Source organism: Schistocerca gregaria, chromosome 5, assembly GCF_023897955.1.
Source record: "Schistocerca gregaria isolate iqSchGreg1 chromosome 5, iqSchGreg1.2, whole genome shotgun sequence".
In the NCBI taxonomy this organism is placed as follows: Eukaryota; Metazoa; Arthropoda; class Insecta; order Orthoptera; family Acrididae; genus Schistocerca; species Schistocerca gregaria.
This window is the reverse complement of record NC_064924.1, coordinates 246340288-246359523: the sequence shown is the minus strand read 5'-3', so window position 1 is coordinate 246359523 and position 19236 is coordinate 246340288. Positions and strand designations below refer to the sequence as shown.

General features: G+C 39.1%; 1 protein-coding gene across 1 annotated transcript in view; it reads right to left on the bottom strand.

Moving 5' to 3' along the window:
- Window positions 1–19236, bottom strand: part of LOC126273304 (trissin receptor-like) — a 99558-nt gene that overhangs the window by 69562 nt on the left and 10760 nt on the right. The window contains exon 2 of the mRNA XM_049976850.1: window positions 5271–5415. Within this exon, the coding sequence (XP_049832807.1) occupies window positions 5271–5415 (145 nt within the window). The remainder of the gene's footprint in view (window positions 1–5270; window positions 5416–19236) is intronic.

The following is a 19236-nucleotide window of genomic DNA, read 5'->3' as shown; positions in this document are numbered from 1 at the left end:
AACGTGAATATTCTAAGTAAGCTATACTTCAAAACTATCAAATAAGATGGCAAGTCCGATTTCTTCAGTTTTGGCACTAGTTACTTGCGTATTCGAGCGCTTTAATTGCGTATCCCAAAGTACAACTGAAGGTGCAATTTCTTAGTTGGACTATCAGTTCATTTCTTGCTGTAGCATACACATGATACATGGCATATTATATGCGATCCCACGAAAACTACTATACTGACGATCATGAGACCCTCCCCATATGCCAGTCCATTGAGGAAGAGCTTAACCTTATGTAAGTAACCCGCTTATCCTATAGTAATTGTCAAATATATTAATTGCAATTTAAATATCAGAGTCTGAAGACTTCTCTTACTCTTACTATTTGAAGAAATTTATTCGCTTTATTAATAAGAGTAAAAAAGTTTTTTTTCAGACCATTAAATACGAATATTTAAAAAAACATGAGATTGTGTGACCATCATAGAAATGTGATTTATTTGAAATCTTCCATAGAAATGTCTAGTTTCGGCCACGAACTGCCATTTTCAGATCCGTGACAAGGAAGCCTCTTATGTAAATACTAGAACAGGACCACTGTTTTAGGGATAGCGTCTTTGATTACCAATCAAAATGTCCTCGATCCCAGGTTCGAAAACCGCCGCCACTTAAATTTTGAATAAACATTGTCAGAATGGCGACTGATGAACACAGCCATAAGAAGTCGCTCTCACTCTGCCAATGGCCTTATAAAATATGGTAGATGAGCGGAAAGAGGTTCAGGGCACTCCATAGCCTCTGGGGTGGGAACTTTCCCCGAACGGCGGAAGAATCAGAACTGATCAAAAGCATGAGAATACAGAAAGCACTGGACACTACTGCATTAAAGACACAGTGTGTGTATAGACTTGAGATGTGGCCTGTTATTGAAATAGAATCATTGTGACCTCTCTTGGCAAAATATTCAGGACTAGTCTCTCATTCGCATCTCCGGGATAGAACTGCCAAAGGGGAAGTGACTATGAGACAGATTGAATAACCAACCAATAGATGACGATCTACGCGGCGAGGCGTGCAATGTCAGAAGTCTGAATATGGTAGGGAAGCTAGAAAATCAGAAAAGGGAAATGCTAAGGCTCAACCTAGACATCGTGGGGGTTACTGAAGTTAAATGGAAGGAAAACAAGAAATACTGATCAGATGAAACTAGGGCACTACAGGAGAGGAAATCGTAAAATCGGAGTAGGATTCGTTATGAATAGGAAGGTAGACCAGAGAGTGAGTTACTGTGAAAAGCTCTGCTTGTTCTCATCAGAATCGACAACAAATCAACGCCGACAATAATATGTAGTTGTAGGGGAATGAGTAGAACATAGGGTTGCACGAAAATATGAATTTCATAATATGAACAAGACAGGAGAAAGACTAATTGAGTTCTGCAATAAATTTCAGGCAGTAAAAGCAAATGTTCTGTTCAAGTATCACAAGAGGAGGTAAACTTGGAAAAGGCCTGGAGATATGGAAAGAATCCAGTTTGATTACATCATGACCAGGCAGAGATCCTGAAATCAATTATGCATTGTAAGACGTACCGAGGAGGAGATATAGACCACAGTTTAGTAACGCTGACGAGTAGGATGATGTTTAAGAGACTACTCAGGAAAAATCAGTGCCCAAAGAAGTGGGATACGGAAATACTAAGAAATGAAGGGGTAGACTTATTGTTCTCCAGGGTCATAGATACTGCGATAAGGAATACCTTTTTTAGGCAGTTGAATTGAAGGGGAACGACATCTCTAAAAAGGGCATTCACACAAGTTGGAAAGAAAAATATAGTTACAACGATGGTAACAGCGAAGAAAACCTTCGATATCAGAAAGAATACTTCAGCTGATCGACGAAAGAAGGAAGTACAAAAACGTTCACAGTGATTCTGGAATACAGACATACAAGTCACTTAGGAATGAAGTAAATAGTAAGTGCAGTGAAGCTAAAGCGAAATGGCTGAAGGGAAAATGTGAAAAAATAGAAAAAGAAATGATTGTCAGAAGGACAAGGATGGTAACATTAAGAGTAAAATTGAAATTCCAACGTTAATTGCAGAGCAGTACATTGAAGGCTAAAAGTGGTTCAAATGGCTCTGAGGACTATGGAACTTAACTTCTGAGGTCATCACTTCCCTAGAACTTAGAACTACTTAAACCTAACTAACCTAAGGACATCACACACATCCATGCCCTAGGCGGGATTAGAACCTGCATCCGTAGCGCCTACAAACGCTCGGCCACCCCGGCCGGTTACATTCAAGGCTTCTAAGATGGGAAACACTTGTCTAATGTCGAGATAGGGAAAGAAAAAGAAGTATATATGGAAGAGATAGGTGATCCAGTTTTAGAATCTATTTTTAAATGAGCTTTGGAAAAATTACGATCAAATAAGGCAGAAGAGATAGATAACATCCCGTCAAAATTTCTGAAAGCATTGACAGACGTGGCAACATAACGGTTATTCACATTGGTATGTATAATGTATGAGTCTGGCGATATACTATGTTAATTTCGGAAAAAAATGTCATTCATACAAATACGAAGATTACAAGAGCCGGCAAGTGCGAGGATTACCGTACAGTTATCTTAATAGTTCATGTGTCCGAGTTGGTGACAAAAATAACAAGCAGAATAATGAAAAAAAATTAAGTTGTGTCAGATGAGGATCAGTTTGGATTCAAAAAAGATAAAAGCACCAGATGGTCAGTTCTGATGTTGTGGTTGATTATGGGAACCAGACTGAAGGAAAATGAAGACGCCTTGGTCGCCCTGATGTTAATTTGTTTGTACTGTGTTTGCCAGTTACTATGACGTATGATTTTAATTTTCTCTTGAAAGATTTGTGTTGTTCATCCAGTAACTTAATAAATAGTTTCGCTTGCTTTTGATTTTCCGGAGCAGAAGGTTAGGATTTATTTTAGGAGGGTAGTGATGAGATTCAAATTTACCATTTCCTAGTACAGTACTTTTCCTATTACAGTACTTTGACGTTCTGAGTTTCCCTGCTTTCATTTTAGATATCGTTACATGGTAGATCAGGAATTTTTAAATCACATGAGGAAGTATCCAGATTTCCTCTTTCCTTGAACCGTTGTTGAATAAATTTGACATACATTTCAGCTGAAATGATTTAAGGAGATTAATCAGTCCTATGTTACTTTTGTTTGTTGTTTCGTGTGTGATTTATTCCCCTAGAATTTCCTGTCAATCTATTAGACTATTTGTGCGTTGAATTCACCCAGAAGACATAACATTTAGCTATAAGGCTTCGAAAATTTCATCATAGATAATTTCCTACAGATATTTTGCTTTACTTAGATTCTTCTTATTGTCAGCATTATTCCTATATGACAGATTAACAAACTTTTACGTTTGGTTATTACGTTTAACATGTAGAAAAGATGCTTCAGTAGAAGCAACGACCGTTTTAAGAACATAGGAGGCCATACCTCCCATACCTTTCAGTCCTGGCGCGCCTATAAGTATTGTACTTTATTTTCTTTCCGACACACAGTGGTATAAAAGCTTAGTCTGTGCATGTTTCACACAATATCCATTACTCTTCGTTTGCCAGGTTTTGGCAAGAAATTTGCATTCAGAGCACTTGCAAGGTGCTTCTCCTTTAATGTAAGTCTTGAAGGTTTCTAACGCTACTCCGAGAACCCCCTATTGCCGGTGCTGGACATCCTCGGAACATTAAGACCCTATGCGTTGCATAAAGCAACTGCAAACTCCACTTCCGAGCTTCACTTATCTCCATTACTTTTCCATTACGTCAAGGAAAAAAGTGTGAGAATCTTGAAAGAAGAAAAATTCACAAAACATTACCACTGATACTTGGGAAGAAGAATGAACATATTTCCAAGAACGAGAACGTATGCCCATGATTCTCGAAAATTTTCTGGAATCCAGCAACAAACGTCACAGTCTCCTGGAAGAATAGCCAAAATGGCAGACCTTTGAATGTGAGGAGAGGAGACAAAATTTACGACGAACAGGAAAAATGATCTAAGCGTTTAAAGCACAGACGTTGGTCCAAATGAAATGGTAAAATGTCAAATATTTATAGAAACGATACCATAATTTAGCAACATCTTCTGTATAGGAACGGATACACAAGATGGAAAGAGCTCTCGTTATAATTAAGAGTACAGGTAAAAATACTACCTCCCTAAAAACGTAAAAATAACAAATTACAACACAGTTGTGAAATTGGGATGCCTACAAGGTAGCGAATGCTTAGCACTGAAGTATACACTTGAATTATTAGAAAAAGGGAAGAAGGAATTCGAAACAATATATTAGGTTCTTCAGAATTTTGTAATTTAAAAAAAAAACAACAAAATTTCTAATATCATAAAAGACGTATCAGAAACCATAAGGAAGAGGGGATTACTATTCTTTGGGCATAGACAATGGATGACTATAAGTTAATCGAAATAATCTTAAAATATCTTGAGGGAAAGGAGGCAGCATCAACATTTATTCAAGAAGTGAAAATCGACTTGGAAAAATAATAGCATAATGGAAGAAGAACTAACGAAAAGTCGTCTTTAGAGAGGAAAACTGAAAACAACGAAACAATGAATGTATACTAGAAGAAAAGATTGGACCAATGAAAGATGTAGGAAGAAATTGAAACTGGCTCAGAATGCCCTAACGCAAAAAATAAGAAAATCAGACTAATCCGATCGGTGAGGGCACTCGATGTTGTTCGACTTCAGGTTGCAGAAAGTATGCTAAACGACATTAGGTACGGTATCTGTCCTCCATTTGCTGACTATAGCATTGTGCCATCATATGTCATACGCATGCTTCAAAGGGAAACAGAGAAAACCCATTACGTTTCGTCGTGTTGGTTGTATTTTTCATACTCTCTTTGGAGCTGTACTGTCTCTAATTCTGTAACCGTGCTACTTAAATTAAGGCCTGTTACAGCTACATGTTGCCGCGATCTTTGGTAGGAAGGGATGTGTATTCAATACGACCCAGATTTCGAATTTATTGAGAATTTGCCAACATTGTAAACCTTGAAGGACAAAACTTCTCACAACACTATTATTCCTCTGTGTTCTTCAGTAGTCATAACTTCTATAAATAAGTTAGTAACACATATCATTATTGCAAAAGTCCACACAAATTAAAGTTCATGAGGTAATGAAATGATAGCTTCGCACAACGCTGAAGTGTTGAGCATGCGTCTGTACGAAGTGTAGTTCCTGACAGGGTACTCACTCGTTGTAGAGCTGCAGGTAGAGGTGTGGGAAGACGCAGAAGAGGCCGACACAGAGGTCTGCGATGGCGAGGTTCGCCAGGAAGAAGTTGGTGATGGAGCGCAGCCGGCGCGACATGGTCACCACCACAATCACCAGCAGGTTACCTGCACAACCAACACCGCTACTCAGTTTTCAGTGCCTTCTTGGTGAGAAGCCCAGCCTCCATTAGGCCGTCACGTATCTCTAGGCTATCAGTTTAAATAACTATTACTGACTCACTACTACTTAGTTCCGACTGTTTGTTTATTCTCAAGTACGTGATGGATGTGGATCACACTCGTACATGAAAAAAGTATACTAGTTACAAATTACGGCGTGCACACACTTTACTCAACATGTAAACGTCACTACAGATATTCGGACTTAGGTACTGACATGTTCGATATGCCTTCCATCATTGATGATTATGTGGCGCAGACAAATAGCGATATACTGCATGGCCCGTTGAGGTGTCGGCGCGTCTATGATGTCGACCACTTCCTGAATGGCTATTCTCAGGTTAACAAAGGTTTTGGGGTTACCGTACCATCAAGAAATATCGCATCGATTTTTCCGTGACTAGACGTTGCACACCACATAGTCACTCGTTGAGGGTGAAGATACTTCTCGATCGCGAAATGCGGGTTCTAAGTCCCACAAAAGCGCCAATTTTGTTTATTGAAGAATCAATCCAAATGAAAGTGGGCTTCGTAGCTAAACCAAAGCACAGGGGCATACTAATTTCCACGCAAACTGTTCAGAAGTTACGACGATTTCATTTCGTATACTTCGATAATTGTCACCATGTACGTAGCGAATTAGCATACAGTCCGTAACTGTGCATGGATGGAATTATTCACATCCCTGGTTCAGTTTAGGATGCGGGCGGGGAAGTTCCCTTGTCCTAATCTCTCTGGGATGGCCCAAGTCCACTCAGTTTGCTGTCAACATGAGTAGCGGGATTCTTTCCGGGGATGAAAGGCGGGCAGAGTGACCGACTTGCCAATCTCTCCCTCCTGCTGACACAGTGGATCGCAGGGCTGAACTACAAGTGCAATCGGCCGAGAGTACAGTCAGAAGCTTGCGCTACAGACTTTACCTTTATACCCTACTTTGTTACATCTGTTACGCCCTTCGGAACGAACATACGCCATGAACTACGTAGCAGTCATAACAACGTACTCGTTTGAAATGACTGTCTGATGGAAACGATATCATATCTTAAATGATTCCTCACAGCCACTGAATTTATAGAGTGGATTAAAAATAAACGGAAAATAATGTTTCTGCTCGATGTTTCGTCTCTTACGTGACACATTTCATAGCGGAATAATACCCCACAGACTAATGGTACTTTGATCTCTGTGCCTGAAGTTCGACAAATGTTCCCTGCATTCATGTCGTTTGATTCGTAGTGTACTCTATGTATTTCGAAGATGTCTTCCAGTTAATTCCTTCGGTGTGTAGTGTCACGTATCGATACCACTCTACCGGAGTATCACAATTGACAACCGAATTGCAAGTTTCCGTCCAACGCTGATAGTGGTCGTGAGTGACCTGGCGGATACAATGGAGCGTAACTACTAAGTCACACATCTAGCGGCTTTGTACCTCGAGCACCTTCTGCCCACGCGATATAGGACGGCTGGCGGCAGTGACTCAGCCTATTGGCATTCAGAGCTTCTTCACACCTACCTGTTGCTATGCACACGCCGATAGTCGACATCATAGTTCGTGAAGTACTGCAGGGAACCTCTTCCTTTTGAACATTATGAGATGGACTTCAATTCTTGCCGTGTCATTTGTAATGATACTTTCTACGTTTGGAGCAATACAAGTCAATTAAATCTTCCGTTCACTGTGATAACTTGTTCGATAATCATTTCTTTTCTTGTCCAATTGTCCTACGACGACAGTTGGCGCACCTCTCCTTACCGTCGTATGTGATGTCTTATACAACAAGGTGTACCGGTGCTATTACTCACAACAACATAGCTAACAGTAGCGCTGAACACAGGAAACTATTGTAAGTACATCTGTCGGAACCAGTGATGACTGCGGCATGTTCATCTCCGTTCCCCTCATTAATTCGGGCACAAAACACATATGTAATATAGCGATATTTCTAAAAAAAAACTGTGTATATTATATGAAGTGCCGGCCGGTATGGCCGAGCGATTCTAAGCGCTACAGTCTGGAACCACGAGACCGCTACGGTCGCAGGTTCGAATCCTGCTTCGGGCATGGATGTGTGTGATGTCCTTAGGTTAGTTACGTTTAAGTAGTTCTAAGTTCTAGGGGACTTATGACCTCAGACGTTAAGTCCCATTGTGCTCAGAACCATTTGAACCATTTTTATATGAAGTCACGGAAATAGGCTTCATAAATGAGTCTCACAACCGGTGTATCAGTATTGTTGACGTGGAACATCATGTCAAAATCAGATCATTAATTCCTTATAGCATTACCTCGTTAACAATGCTTATTGACTTTACTAAGGCTGCTTGCAACAGCTGATCACGTACGTATGTAACTGAAACTCGAATAATTTTGGTGAGGCAGATATTAATGCACTCGTTAACATATTGGTCTCCAATGTTAGGGAGGCAAAGAGAAAACCGATTACCTTTTTGAATGTTGGTAACTATTATTTTAAATATCTTTCTTTCGAGGCCCTACTAATAATGTCGATCCCCAAATCCCCATCTTCCGTGGATATATTTATCTTGTACACAACTGTGCTCGAAGATTGCTCGTTCCCCGCGTTATACGTTCAGGTATGGGATGTTTTTTATCTTTATAAGAAATGAACAACAACTTCTAATAATGTTTGTGTATTAGGGTTCTGTACATAGACAATATCGTAAGATCGATGTAACGAAATATCTCGATGACTCATTTTGCCCCACTGGCTGTAGGCAAAACCTATAAAGCGCCATAGACCAACTCACACACATCTGAGGCTCTCAAAGCGTCTGCTAGGCTACACTCGTCGATATCCCGTCCAGACAGTGACCACAACTGACCCAGAGCTCCTCCACCCCCCCCCCACCCAACTCCCTCCCCCCCCCCAAAACGCGCCCCCCCTCTCCCTCCGTTTCTTCATTCGACGCTGAAACTTTTACAGTAGTGACTAGTCCTGTCAGACACCAGATGTACGTCGGAATTACCACATGTCTTGCCATTTAAATTAAGTTTAATGTGGTCTAGTGATAACGTCTTTCATAATTAATCAAAATGTCTTCGGTCCCAAGCTCAAACCACGTCACTACAGAACATTTTGAATCAAAATAGTCAGTAATGGTGACCAAAGACTGTCAGCATTACAAGTCATCCACTTTCTGCCCACAGCCTACTCAAAGACGGAGGAGAAGCAGACAGACATTCAGAGCATCCTCTTGCCCTTGGGGTGGGAACTGCCCCGACAAGAAGGAAGGATCGGTAATGACCAAAGGCATAAGAATGCAGAAAGCAAAGGAAACCACTGCATTAATGGCGCATGATGTGTATCCAGAGCTAACGTGGCCTGTAATTGAAAAAGTGCCACGATGATCTCATCATTTCATCGGCAAAAGATTTCATAATAGTCCCCTATTCGGATCTGGGTGACAACTTTCTGCGAATCAAAACGTGGAATTCAGAAGCTTGAACGTGGTAGGAAAGCTATAAAATCTAGATATCAGTTAAATGACATGGAAAGACGACAAGAATTTTTGTTCAGAGAGTGAGAGAGAGACTCTTGTCTAGACTGAACTCGAAATCACGATCCACACTTTCTGTAAACACTAATGTCAACTTTGGCACATGACTAACTCACACTTCTGGTAGAACATCCTCCTTCTGTGCTTATAAAGCTGGTCGTACAGCTACCATGAGAACAAGTCACAGTTGGCTTCATTGGCTCCGGGCGATAGCGTCAGAGGACACTGAATAGGTCGACTATGGTATTAAATTTACTTTGTATACATTAGCCAAATACAGCCACACATACAGTAGCCGTTTACACTTTTGTGTAGGACCTAATGTCTCAGACTCAAATTAAAAACAGTTCCCATTCCTTGTCTCTGACCACGGCATTCCTGAGGTAACTATTAGCTGCATGTCAATGCTGCAACTAGATTTCACCTGTCAAATAATCTTATCTGGGATTTCCACTGCCCCACTATCAACGAATCTGTAAGACCTCGACTCTACAACAAGATTAGATGCTACCACCAACTCTACTTTTAGTGGAAGTCAAGGAAAAGTACACAGGATGATGGCGGTGTTAAGTGCAAGTGGTATCTCAATACAATCACACGTAATTATGTCTGTTGTTTTTTCTCTGCATCTAACACTTTTCCCACAAACATGTCACGAACTTTAAGAGCTTATATTATCTGCGTGGCCATAATTGCACCAGTTAGTGAACTACGCCTGTCAGTATAGACTCGCTGTCCTGCGTTCGCGCGACGACACTTCAACACCTGATCTGTACTCCAGGGAAAAATAAACATTAACGACTTGCTTTTGGGACATATACTTGGAATCTTCGTACATCAGTATTTAAACTGGACGATGGTGGGACACAGCTGGTATGATTTTTATTAAAAATGAAATTCCTCCAGCTGTATTTAAGATTTTATATTTACTTCTCTTCTAGTTTCGACGTTGCGTCGTCGCTATCTTCAGTGGCGGGGAGTTACTGCCGGCCATCCATGTGGAGCACGTGATGATCTCACCGCGAACTTCTAGACTGAGCGACACACAACTTATTTCGTCAAAGTGTACAGGCCTGAAGATGGCGTTGATGCAACGTCGAAACTAGTAGCGAAGAGCGAAGTAAATATAAAATCTTAAGTACAGTTGGAGGAATTTCATTTTTAATAAAAGTATACTTGGAAGTACTAACCGTAGGCCGTCCTTAGGCACCATCAGAAATATATGTTTTTCTTGCAATTACCAGTGTACATTTTATACCCTCTCTGCTTCGCCCATCATCAGTTACTTTGCTGCCTAAATATCAAAATTTATCTACTACTTTAGGTGTCTCTTTCCCTATGCGATAATTCCCTCAGCGTCACCTGTTAGAACCTGCATAAAAATTCATAAGCATGTTGAAAAGTTAGTTATCGTCACACTTGTTTTCAATTCACTACTCGTATGCCAAGCTGTGTTGCGGTCCATTTTATAACTGTTCTTCAAATAACAATCACTGTTTTGCTAACTACATATTTTACCTGTACGTCAATCGTAACCTATAATATTCCTATATTTTTAGCCTATTTACTTTCTCAGCATCCGCTATCGTTGCACGAATCCATTCACTGACTAGCCAGGTATTCTGTTTTTATTTTTCTTTCATCTTTATTTGACCGTAGTTTTTCAGTTTATTTTTACTGACAACGCCCTATTGTTTATTAACTTTTGTAAACTGACTAACATTTATGTTCATTCGAAGATTGCATTAGTTTCGTGAAGTTGTAAGGTTCCTGCTACTTTTTGAGAAACGGGTTACCTACTTAATGGTTCGGAATATTTCTGGCAATGAGAAATGCCCTCTCATGATTTATAGTAGCATTCCGATCTCACGGCAAAATGAAAAGATCGCACGGCAGCATTGACCAGAAAGCCCCGTCTGGAGCTGTTTGTGTAAATCTTTTTATCTGAAGCCATTTATGTCGATCAAGGTAAGATGAAACATCGAAGATAAAACAAAGACCCAGTCTCCGAGCAAAAAGAAACTTCCAATATGGCCCGGATTCGAACCTGGGACACATGGATCTAGCGGAAGCGACAGTAATTACTAGACCAGAAACTGCGGACATGTGACTCCAAAAAAGACAAGAACATGAGCGTCGCAGGGATGTCTTACGTAGCGCAATGATTTTCAGTAGGCATTACAAAGATAAACTGAGTTTGCAGTAAGTGGTAGAATTTGACGTTCAAGTATTTTTGCCTTATAGATTGCCATGGGCATGTAACCCACATTTTTATTAAAGCAAACAAATGCAAGGCATCAGATAATCACAGCTTATCAAATGAAGAAGCTGCGACTATGACACCATCACCAAACGTCTACACCTACCATTTGTGATTAAAAATCATCACGTCTGATGATCACTCAGACTGGTTCTATTTATGAAATTACTCGCTGTAAGAATTTTCGAAAGTTGTTACCACTATTGAAGGCAAGTTGTACACTGTACACCGAGCGTAGGTGTGCTATGGCAACTAAGTATATATTCCTTCAAGCAGGCGAAAGGTGAAAAAGAAACCTAATTTCGTTTAGTTTTCAGTAAAACGTGAACGCATAGCTCTCGACACAATGAAAAAATGAATTAAATCAAAATCTTTATATTGTGGAAACATTGAACAAATATCGACTAAGGCGACTAAGTATAAGAATGTTACGAATTTAGATCTTCTATCATGTGGATAGATCACTAAGAACCAGGTTCTGTATTTTGCCTCACACAGGCACGAAGACCAGATTTCTACATGGAGAAAACGCTTCCAAATCATTGAAGTTTCAGGGAAAACCTATACCCAAAATTTTTCCAAACGAACCAAGAAAATAATTACACGTGAACTACAAGATCTCTGTGATTAATTAACAACCTCGAGGTGCAAAAGCACTCATTCGAACTGCATCTTACTACATCGTAGAGCTGCGAACAGCGCACTACTTCATCGGACTGTTCAAGAAGACCTCCCTCTAAGAACGACACAGCAGTAAGGAAAATGGTAATTACATCAAGACCCCAACCTATTGACAGGCGTTGATATATATCAAGGGGGATAGCTGAAAATGTGTGTCTCGACCGGGACTCGAAATCGTTATCTCCTACTTACATGGCAGACGCTCTATCCATTTGAGCCACACAAGGCTCCCCGTGAGACCCACATTGCCAAATTAATGTCCACACACTACATTTCTAGTGCCCCTGCCCACGACACTCATTACTAGCGGCAGAAAATCTGACCGAGTCCTGTAAAAGTTCGGGAAATGCGTGGGCACAGAAGAAGAAGAAGAACAGATACCATCTCCATATGCAGCTGTAAGTGTCTTCAAGTCGTCTACCCATAGTTCACCACGAGGAGAGCAGGAAACTGATTGGCTCGCTACATCAGAACACCACATAGACTGATACAGTGACGAAATATGTTGGTAGCAATCAATAAATAGGTATAGAATTATACGTTCGCGGAAAATCTGCATTAACTAATAGGATTTAGGATCGAATAATGAATGCAGCAAACGAAACAGTCACTTTCAAATTTAAAACTTCGCTTTATTAGTTTCAATTTCGTTTATCATAAAAAATCCATTATTTTGATATATCGTTTGTTAGTATAGAACTTAACGCACACCATATTTTGACCGTTCATACAGCTATCGAACTCCATTCTGCATAGAATTTTAGTAAGTGGAACTGCTTTCTGCATAATGGGCACCCTTGTTATCGATTTCTCGCTTGCCAATTACTTCCACCTGATACTTCAGGAATGAATTACGGCTCTCTCACATACTTTGTGCATCTTTGTACACATTAGAATCATCCCACCCTTCTCAGTTAATCTTCATGACAACTAAGGGATTACTGACCCGCTATGTTAATGTATGTCACAGTGCAATTCACTAGGTATATCTCTCTAACACTCTGTGAAATTTTGAAACGTTCTTTTTTATTATTTATTCCACTGTAGATTAAATTCTAGTACAACAGTCTATCGACAGTTTCAGACTGTCTGTAATGACTGCTGAAAAACTTTACATCGCTGTTAGGAAATAGTTTAATGACTGGATTGGAAGGGGAAGCAAAATTGTACCGACAGGTGTTTTCAGCATTTCGTGACAAAGTAGTCCAAACAATTAAGAGATCACTAGAAACTTAGCTGTATGACAGTATTGTGTCTGAGACTAGTATGTGCAGGCATGGGCCATCATTGATTTGTTCGTGTCAGAGTCGATGGATCTAGTTAGTGGTCTCCCTGCAGTACTAACCAATCTGAGTCTCGCCCTAATATAGAAAGAAAATATTGAAGCTCAGCATTTCGTACTGAACTAAACTTTCCTTTGACTAGCTTATTAGCATCGTTTGCTTTCACGCTGTGGAGAGGGAAATAATGAGGCCGCCTCGACTCAGACCTGAGACTGACGTGTTTTGCTTCTACCCACTGAATGTTCACAAAGCTGTTCGCGACGTCGATAAACGGCGTTCTTGGAGGTCCATATTCCTCAACAGCTAAGGGGCGCGCCGCTATTTTTAAAGGCTTGTCGATGGCTGCGGTCTCGGTTAAAAAAAACGGGAACTGACAGCCTGGTCCGCTGTACAGCTATCCAGAACCTGGTGTGGTCTCTGGAGGACCTTCAAGCATATGTGCAAAATGCAATAACTGTATTAGCCACGTGATCTTTCTGATAAGTAATTACATTTCTCTGTTGTCGCTGTCACCACTGTATTTATTAAAGAGGAATGATACGTATGTCTCGGCTAGAAAGAATTTCTGTGCAGAGCTGTGTCACACACAAGCTTCCAATAAGTTTTCAATGGGAGAAATTATATATCAAAGCAAATTCCGTTTCGAAGTACATCTTTTTGTACTATCATTATCAATTTCAATTTGTAGACATGTTACGAAATCATTCTTCAGTACCATGTAACTATTTCTTCCACGGAAAGGACCACATTGCATCTGAGTGCAGTAACGACAATAGATAAGATTTCTTCTTGTTATGAAAAAGACAGAAGCAGTGTTTACCGTGTATGTGTGCAGCAACTGAGACATTTCTACGTTAATAAATTCCAAATGTTGAAAATATTTCCTGAAGAATGTAGTTACATCTAAGCTACCGCTCTATCAACAAAGCATCTGTAAACTAAGCAGCAATAGAATATCATGGTCTGTTTAGGTATCTAGGGATACTAACTACTGCTTCCCAATATATTTATTCGTTAATGAAATTTGGCATTAAAATATATCACTTTTTCAAATCAACATCTCAGTTCAGGAAATCAATACTATAGAAAAGAATAATCTTCACAAGTATTTAAATTCACTTACTCTCATACAAAAAGGTGTGCATTATTCAGGAACACACATTTTCAATAACTTGACAACAGCCATCAAAAGCTTAACAACCGATGAAATTCAGTTTAAGAGAAACCTAAAGGATTTATTGGTGGCCATCTCCTACTCCATTGATGAATTTCTCAGTAGAACCAACTGATTTTATATATTGTACAATCTAACTTCTGCACCATTTCAGTGCAGTAATGTGTTCATCGTAAATAAGTATTGTAGTAGTTCTATTACATGTTTATTACCTTATAAAAAAGTAAACATTTTTTAAAAATTTTAAATTCAGTGCATTAATACGATCTTAGTGAATGAGTGTTGTAAAATGATTCTTTCATATAGTGCTCATTAAAAAAAGACGACATTAGCTTATTTGTTTTATTTGTAAATATTTGTCATGTATTATTGTTTTTGTGACATGTTCTACATCCTGGAGGACCTCCTCACTACGGAACATTGGGAATGAAAGTAAATTTAATCTAATGGAAATAACAACTTGGCACAACATGCGGAAGCATACTATTAAGCAACAACTTTCGTTCTGTCAGAATTTTTTTTCTAGCAGGTGAACAAGTTTGACCACAGAGGTAAACCGTGACAATATCATGCCGACCCCTACCTCAGGTACTGTTGCTTCATTTGACGTATCGCGCATTTATAATTCCAAATAAATATCCGATTTTCGTAGCTTACTGTCATACAACGATTGTTTACAGAAAATTATTAAAGTACTTTCCGAGAAACCGAACCATCCTTTGGTCTCATTACTAACCTTAAGTAACTGCTTTAAATTAACTGTTACTGAAATATCAAGGTCCCTCACAACTACATTGCAATTACCTTTAAAAACGCTTTAATATTCTGTGACAAACTTTTGAAAGTGAATTTTCTTGCTAAGCGATTGTGATATGTAATGCCTGATACGAATATAATGAAGCTGCGTTCAGAGTTCAGAAAATTTTTCGACGAGATCTACTTTCATCTAAAAGTTCCAAATACACGAGGGAGTATCTGTATTCAATTGTTGACAATCACACGAGGCGCATAAGTGGGTCCAGTAGGATTGTTTCCCTTGTGACATCTTGTATGATACTTCGATCAGGCAATTACATCAGTAACGATTCTGTATTAACAAGCGCCGAAGAATAGCCATATCAACTATGTACATAGAGCTTCTGGTCCGCGAAATAAAAGTCGCGCCAGTCGTAGCTACAACTTTTCACTGTAGCTTATAAATTTCGTTAATTAGAGAACCGCAGCAAGTCTAACGTTCATATTACAGAAGCAACTGTCTCGACAAGTTTGTTTTTCATTTTTCACCATTACAGTTTTTTTAGGCTAGAAGCTGGGCACTTCAGGGTTGTCCATCGTTTTTTCATCTGTTACTGTATATTTGTCTGCTTGTAGTGACATGGTGGAAAATTTCATTCGTAATCTACCGAGTTAATTTTGCGCTTAGCTCAGTGGTGAAAGATCTTAAGGAATTTTGTTTTGTGTACTTTTTTCTGTTGACGCTGTATTTAATCTATCGCCTGCGCTCTCATTCATGTATTATAATAATAAATAATTATTTGAAATTTTATCCTACTGATTGTCACATAATATGCCACCTTCCGTGGTCATATATTTGCCTAACTATGGTTTTCAGTCATTTAAATTATTTTAAAACTATATCCAAGCATGTTGTGGTCCAGTTATACTACTGCGTTTTTCTTCTGTCTGGCTAATCTTTGTTCCCTGCTTATTTTCTCACTCTGTATTTTGACATAGGAGCTGATTTATTTGGCAACTTCTAGCTTAGTAACAAAATGTACAGACGATGTGAACATTGCTCATTTTCTAATATACTGTTACCATTTTATCATAATCAGCTTATGAGAATGTGCTAGAAACGTGTACATCGCAGTTTACTTCGTTTAACTGTTAGTTTGCAGTTGGGCCTAGGAGAATGCTTCTCGATCTATTACCTCTCTCATTATTAATACCTAAGGCAAATCTAAGCCAAAACGGCTACATAATTCACAACTGCAGCCCTTTGTCATGTGCAATAGTCTGACATGTACCGCTGATCCCTTTCTGATTTAGCTCGCTGAGAGGCACCTAACGATGTTAATAACTTAATTTCGTGCAAACGGTGAAGTAAACAACTGCTTTGAAATCACCTCCGTCATGTGAAAGTGAAGACTTATGAAAACATTTGGTAATGTGTGGTTTTGGCAGGCGCATCATTCCCGGCACTTTGTAACATAAACAGCTTTGTTTCAGAAACTCATTAACAACGTTTCGGAAGTGTTTTTCAGCTTTGGAATTTCCATTGAATACTTTAACTTCAGTCTCAAAACTTCGCTTTAAGGACTCTATTTTCGGATAACCGTTTTAACTTTTTCTTCAGAATATTCATGAAGGCAACTGTGTTACAGTATTTGTGTACGGTAAACACAGAAATACTCGGAAATAGAGAGTGAACGCAGTGCATTTTAGAACTTTTGACGACAAGGGACAAGCTGTAAATAAAGGCTGAACACTAAAAGAACCCGACTCATTGCAAACGAATCACTTGACAAATTTTCATTTATATTATCTTATAATTCTCACTGTGGCACGTAACTGTAATGTAAGGGACTTGCAAAATTGCTATTACAGGTGGCTGAGAACTGTAGAAAAGTTTTAGAATTATCAATCTGTAGTGAACTCTTCGAAATAATTTTCGTGGAATATTCCGACAATTACACCTTTAAAGAAAGCAGGAAATAATGATATCATCCCCACAAGTTAAAAACTTTTATGAATCGATTTCAACATGGAGAATATTAAGTAGTATGAGCGGACAATATTAATTTCAGTAGACAAAGAACATCACTAACAACAGACAATAGGTCGTAGCTGCTGTCTCATTGATTCGAAGAGTAATGCATGTTAAGAATACATAGTTAACTACAGGTTAAACTGACAAAACAATGTTTTTATTTCCCATTTTTACATGATTTTTTTTATTTTTTATTTTTATTTACTTGGTACCTCATATGCTTGCTCGGGTAAGATAGGTTAGCACAACGAATTCAGCAGATATCCCAAATCAATACTTTTCACTACGATTGACGAAGAAAAGCGTATTGAAAGAAGAACTTGTACTGTATTATTCCTGCACCACCAAATACCGATCAAAAAACGCCCATTATAGTGTGAAGACAATTCATCTGATTCATATTGTCATCTTTTTCTTGAATTCTCTTACTACTGATTTCTAAATAATTAAGCATTTCATGAATTTTATTGCCCTGAGCTGTATTAATCTCTGTATATGCTGCTTATTTGTCCTGCATGTACTCACTTGTTGTTCAGCGTTACTGATTCTCCATTTGCTTTTCCAGTCAATGACCACTGGTTGATACCTGTCGAGTTGGAGTTGCTGCTACCATTTAAAACATCCGGATTGATGATTCTATAATTTCTAAGCGAGTTTGCAAGGAGTCGTGCTCTGACGCAAAGGGGCACCTTGTGCACCTTGTGTGTCTGGACGATTCAGTCGTATTAACTGGCATCGCGACATATTGGTATGACCTGTCATTACTAAATATGGTAAGAGTAACGGTTTAAAAAAATACCTAAGTAAATTAATTAACGGCAGAATCCCGATATAAGTTGTCACCGTCTTTGTGCCGACGGCCTTATCAGGGTGGACGAGCGGATAGAGTTTCAGGGAACTCTCTCACCGTTGGGGTGGGAAAAGTCACTAAAAGGTGACAAAATCACCAGTGATCATCGGTATGAGGACCCAGAAGGCAAAATGGACCTGTGAAATAAAGATGTGCAATGTCCTTTAACAGGAACTGAAAAAAAAGTGTCTTTATCATCTTCCCATTGGCAGAACATTCCGAATTATTCCCCTATTCGAATATGAGGTAGGGTCTGCCGACAAAACTGAATTACCGACGAAAGTGTAACATACAAAGAGTGAGAGCATGGAATGTCAGAAATTTGCTCATGGTACGAAGTTACAAATCTATGAACATAATACAAAGGCTCAGTGGGCCACAGTGAAGTGAAATGGATATAAGATAGGGATTTCCGGTCGTACGAGTATACAGTAACAGCAACAGCAGCATATAATGGCATAAAATGAATAGCGTTCCTCATGAATAGAACAGTAAGACGGAGAGTGAATTAAGACCAACCGTTTAGTTATAGGGTAATACTAATTCGAATAGACGGGAAACCAACGTCAACAAAAATAATTCACTGGATATCACAAGCAGACGATGAAGAGACGGAGAAAGTATACGAGGATAATGAACAGGTAATTCAGTATTTAAAAAGAAATGGTGTCTAATAACCGTTGGGGACTGGGATGAGGTATTACGAGATGTAACAGAAGAAAGATTTCCTGAGTATGAGCTTTGTAGAAGGAATGAGAGAGGAGAGAGACTAATTGAGTTTTGCAACAAATTTTAGCTAGTAACGGCGAATACTGTCTAGGAATCACTAGAGGAGGAGGTATACTGGGAAGAGGTCGGATGATACGGAAGATTACAGCTGGTTTCCGATATCATATACAGGATTGTAAGGCGTACCCAGGGGCACTTATAGATAACATTCGTGGCACAATTTAGTAAAGAAGAAGAATATGTTGAATCTTAAGAGCCTTGTCCGGAAGACAACTTGCCAAGAAGTGGTATACTGAATTACTGAAGAATGATTAGATGTGTTTGAAGGTTTTTGAGGCTGTAGATACTGCGATAATAAATACCGTAATAGGCTTTTCAGTCTAAGATAAATGAGCATCTCTAAAAATGGCAATCACAGAAGTTAAGGACACAAAATGGGTACAAGGAAGGTAACTGCGAAGAAACCTTGGGGACAGAAGAAATACTTCAATTACCAGA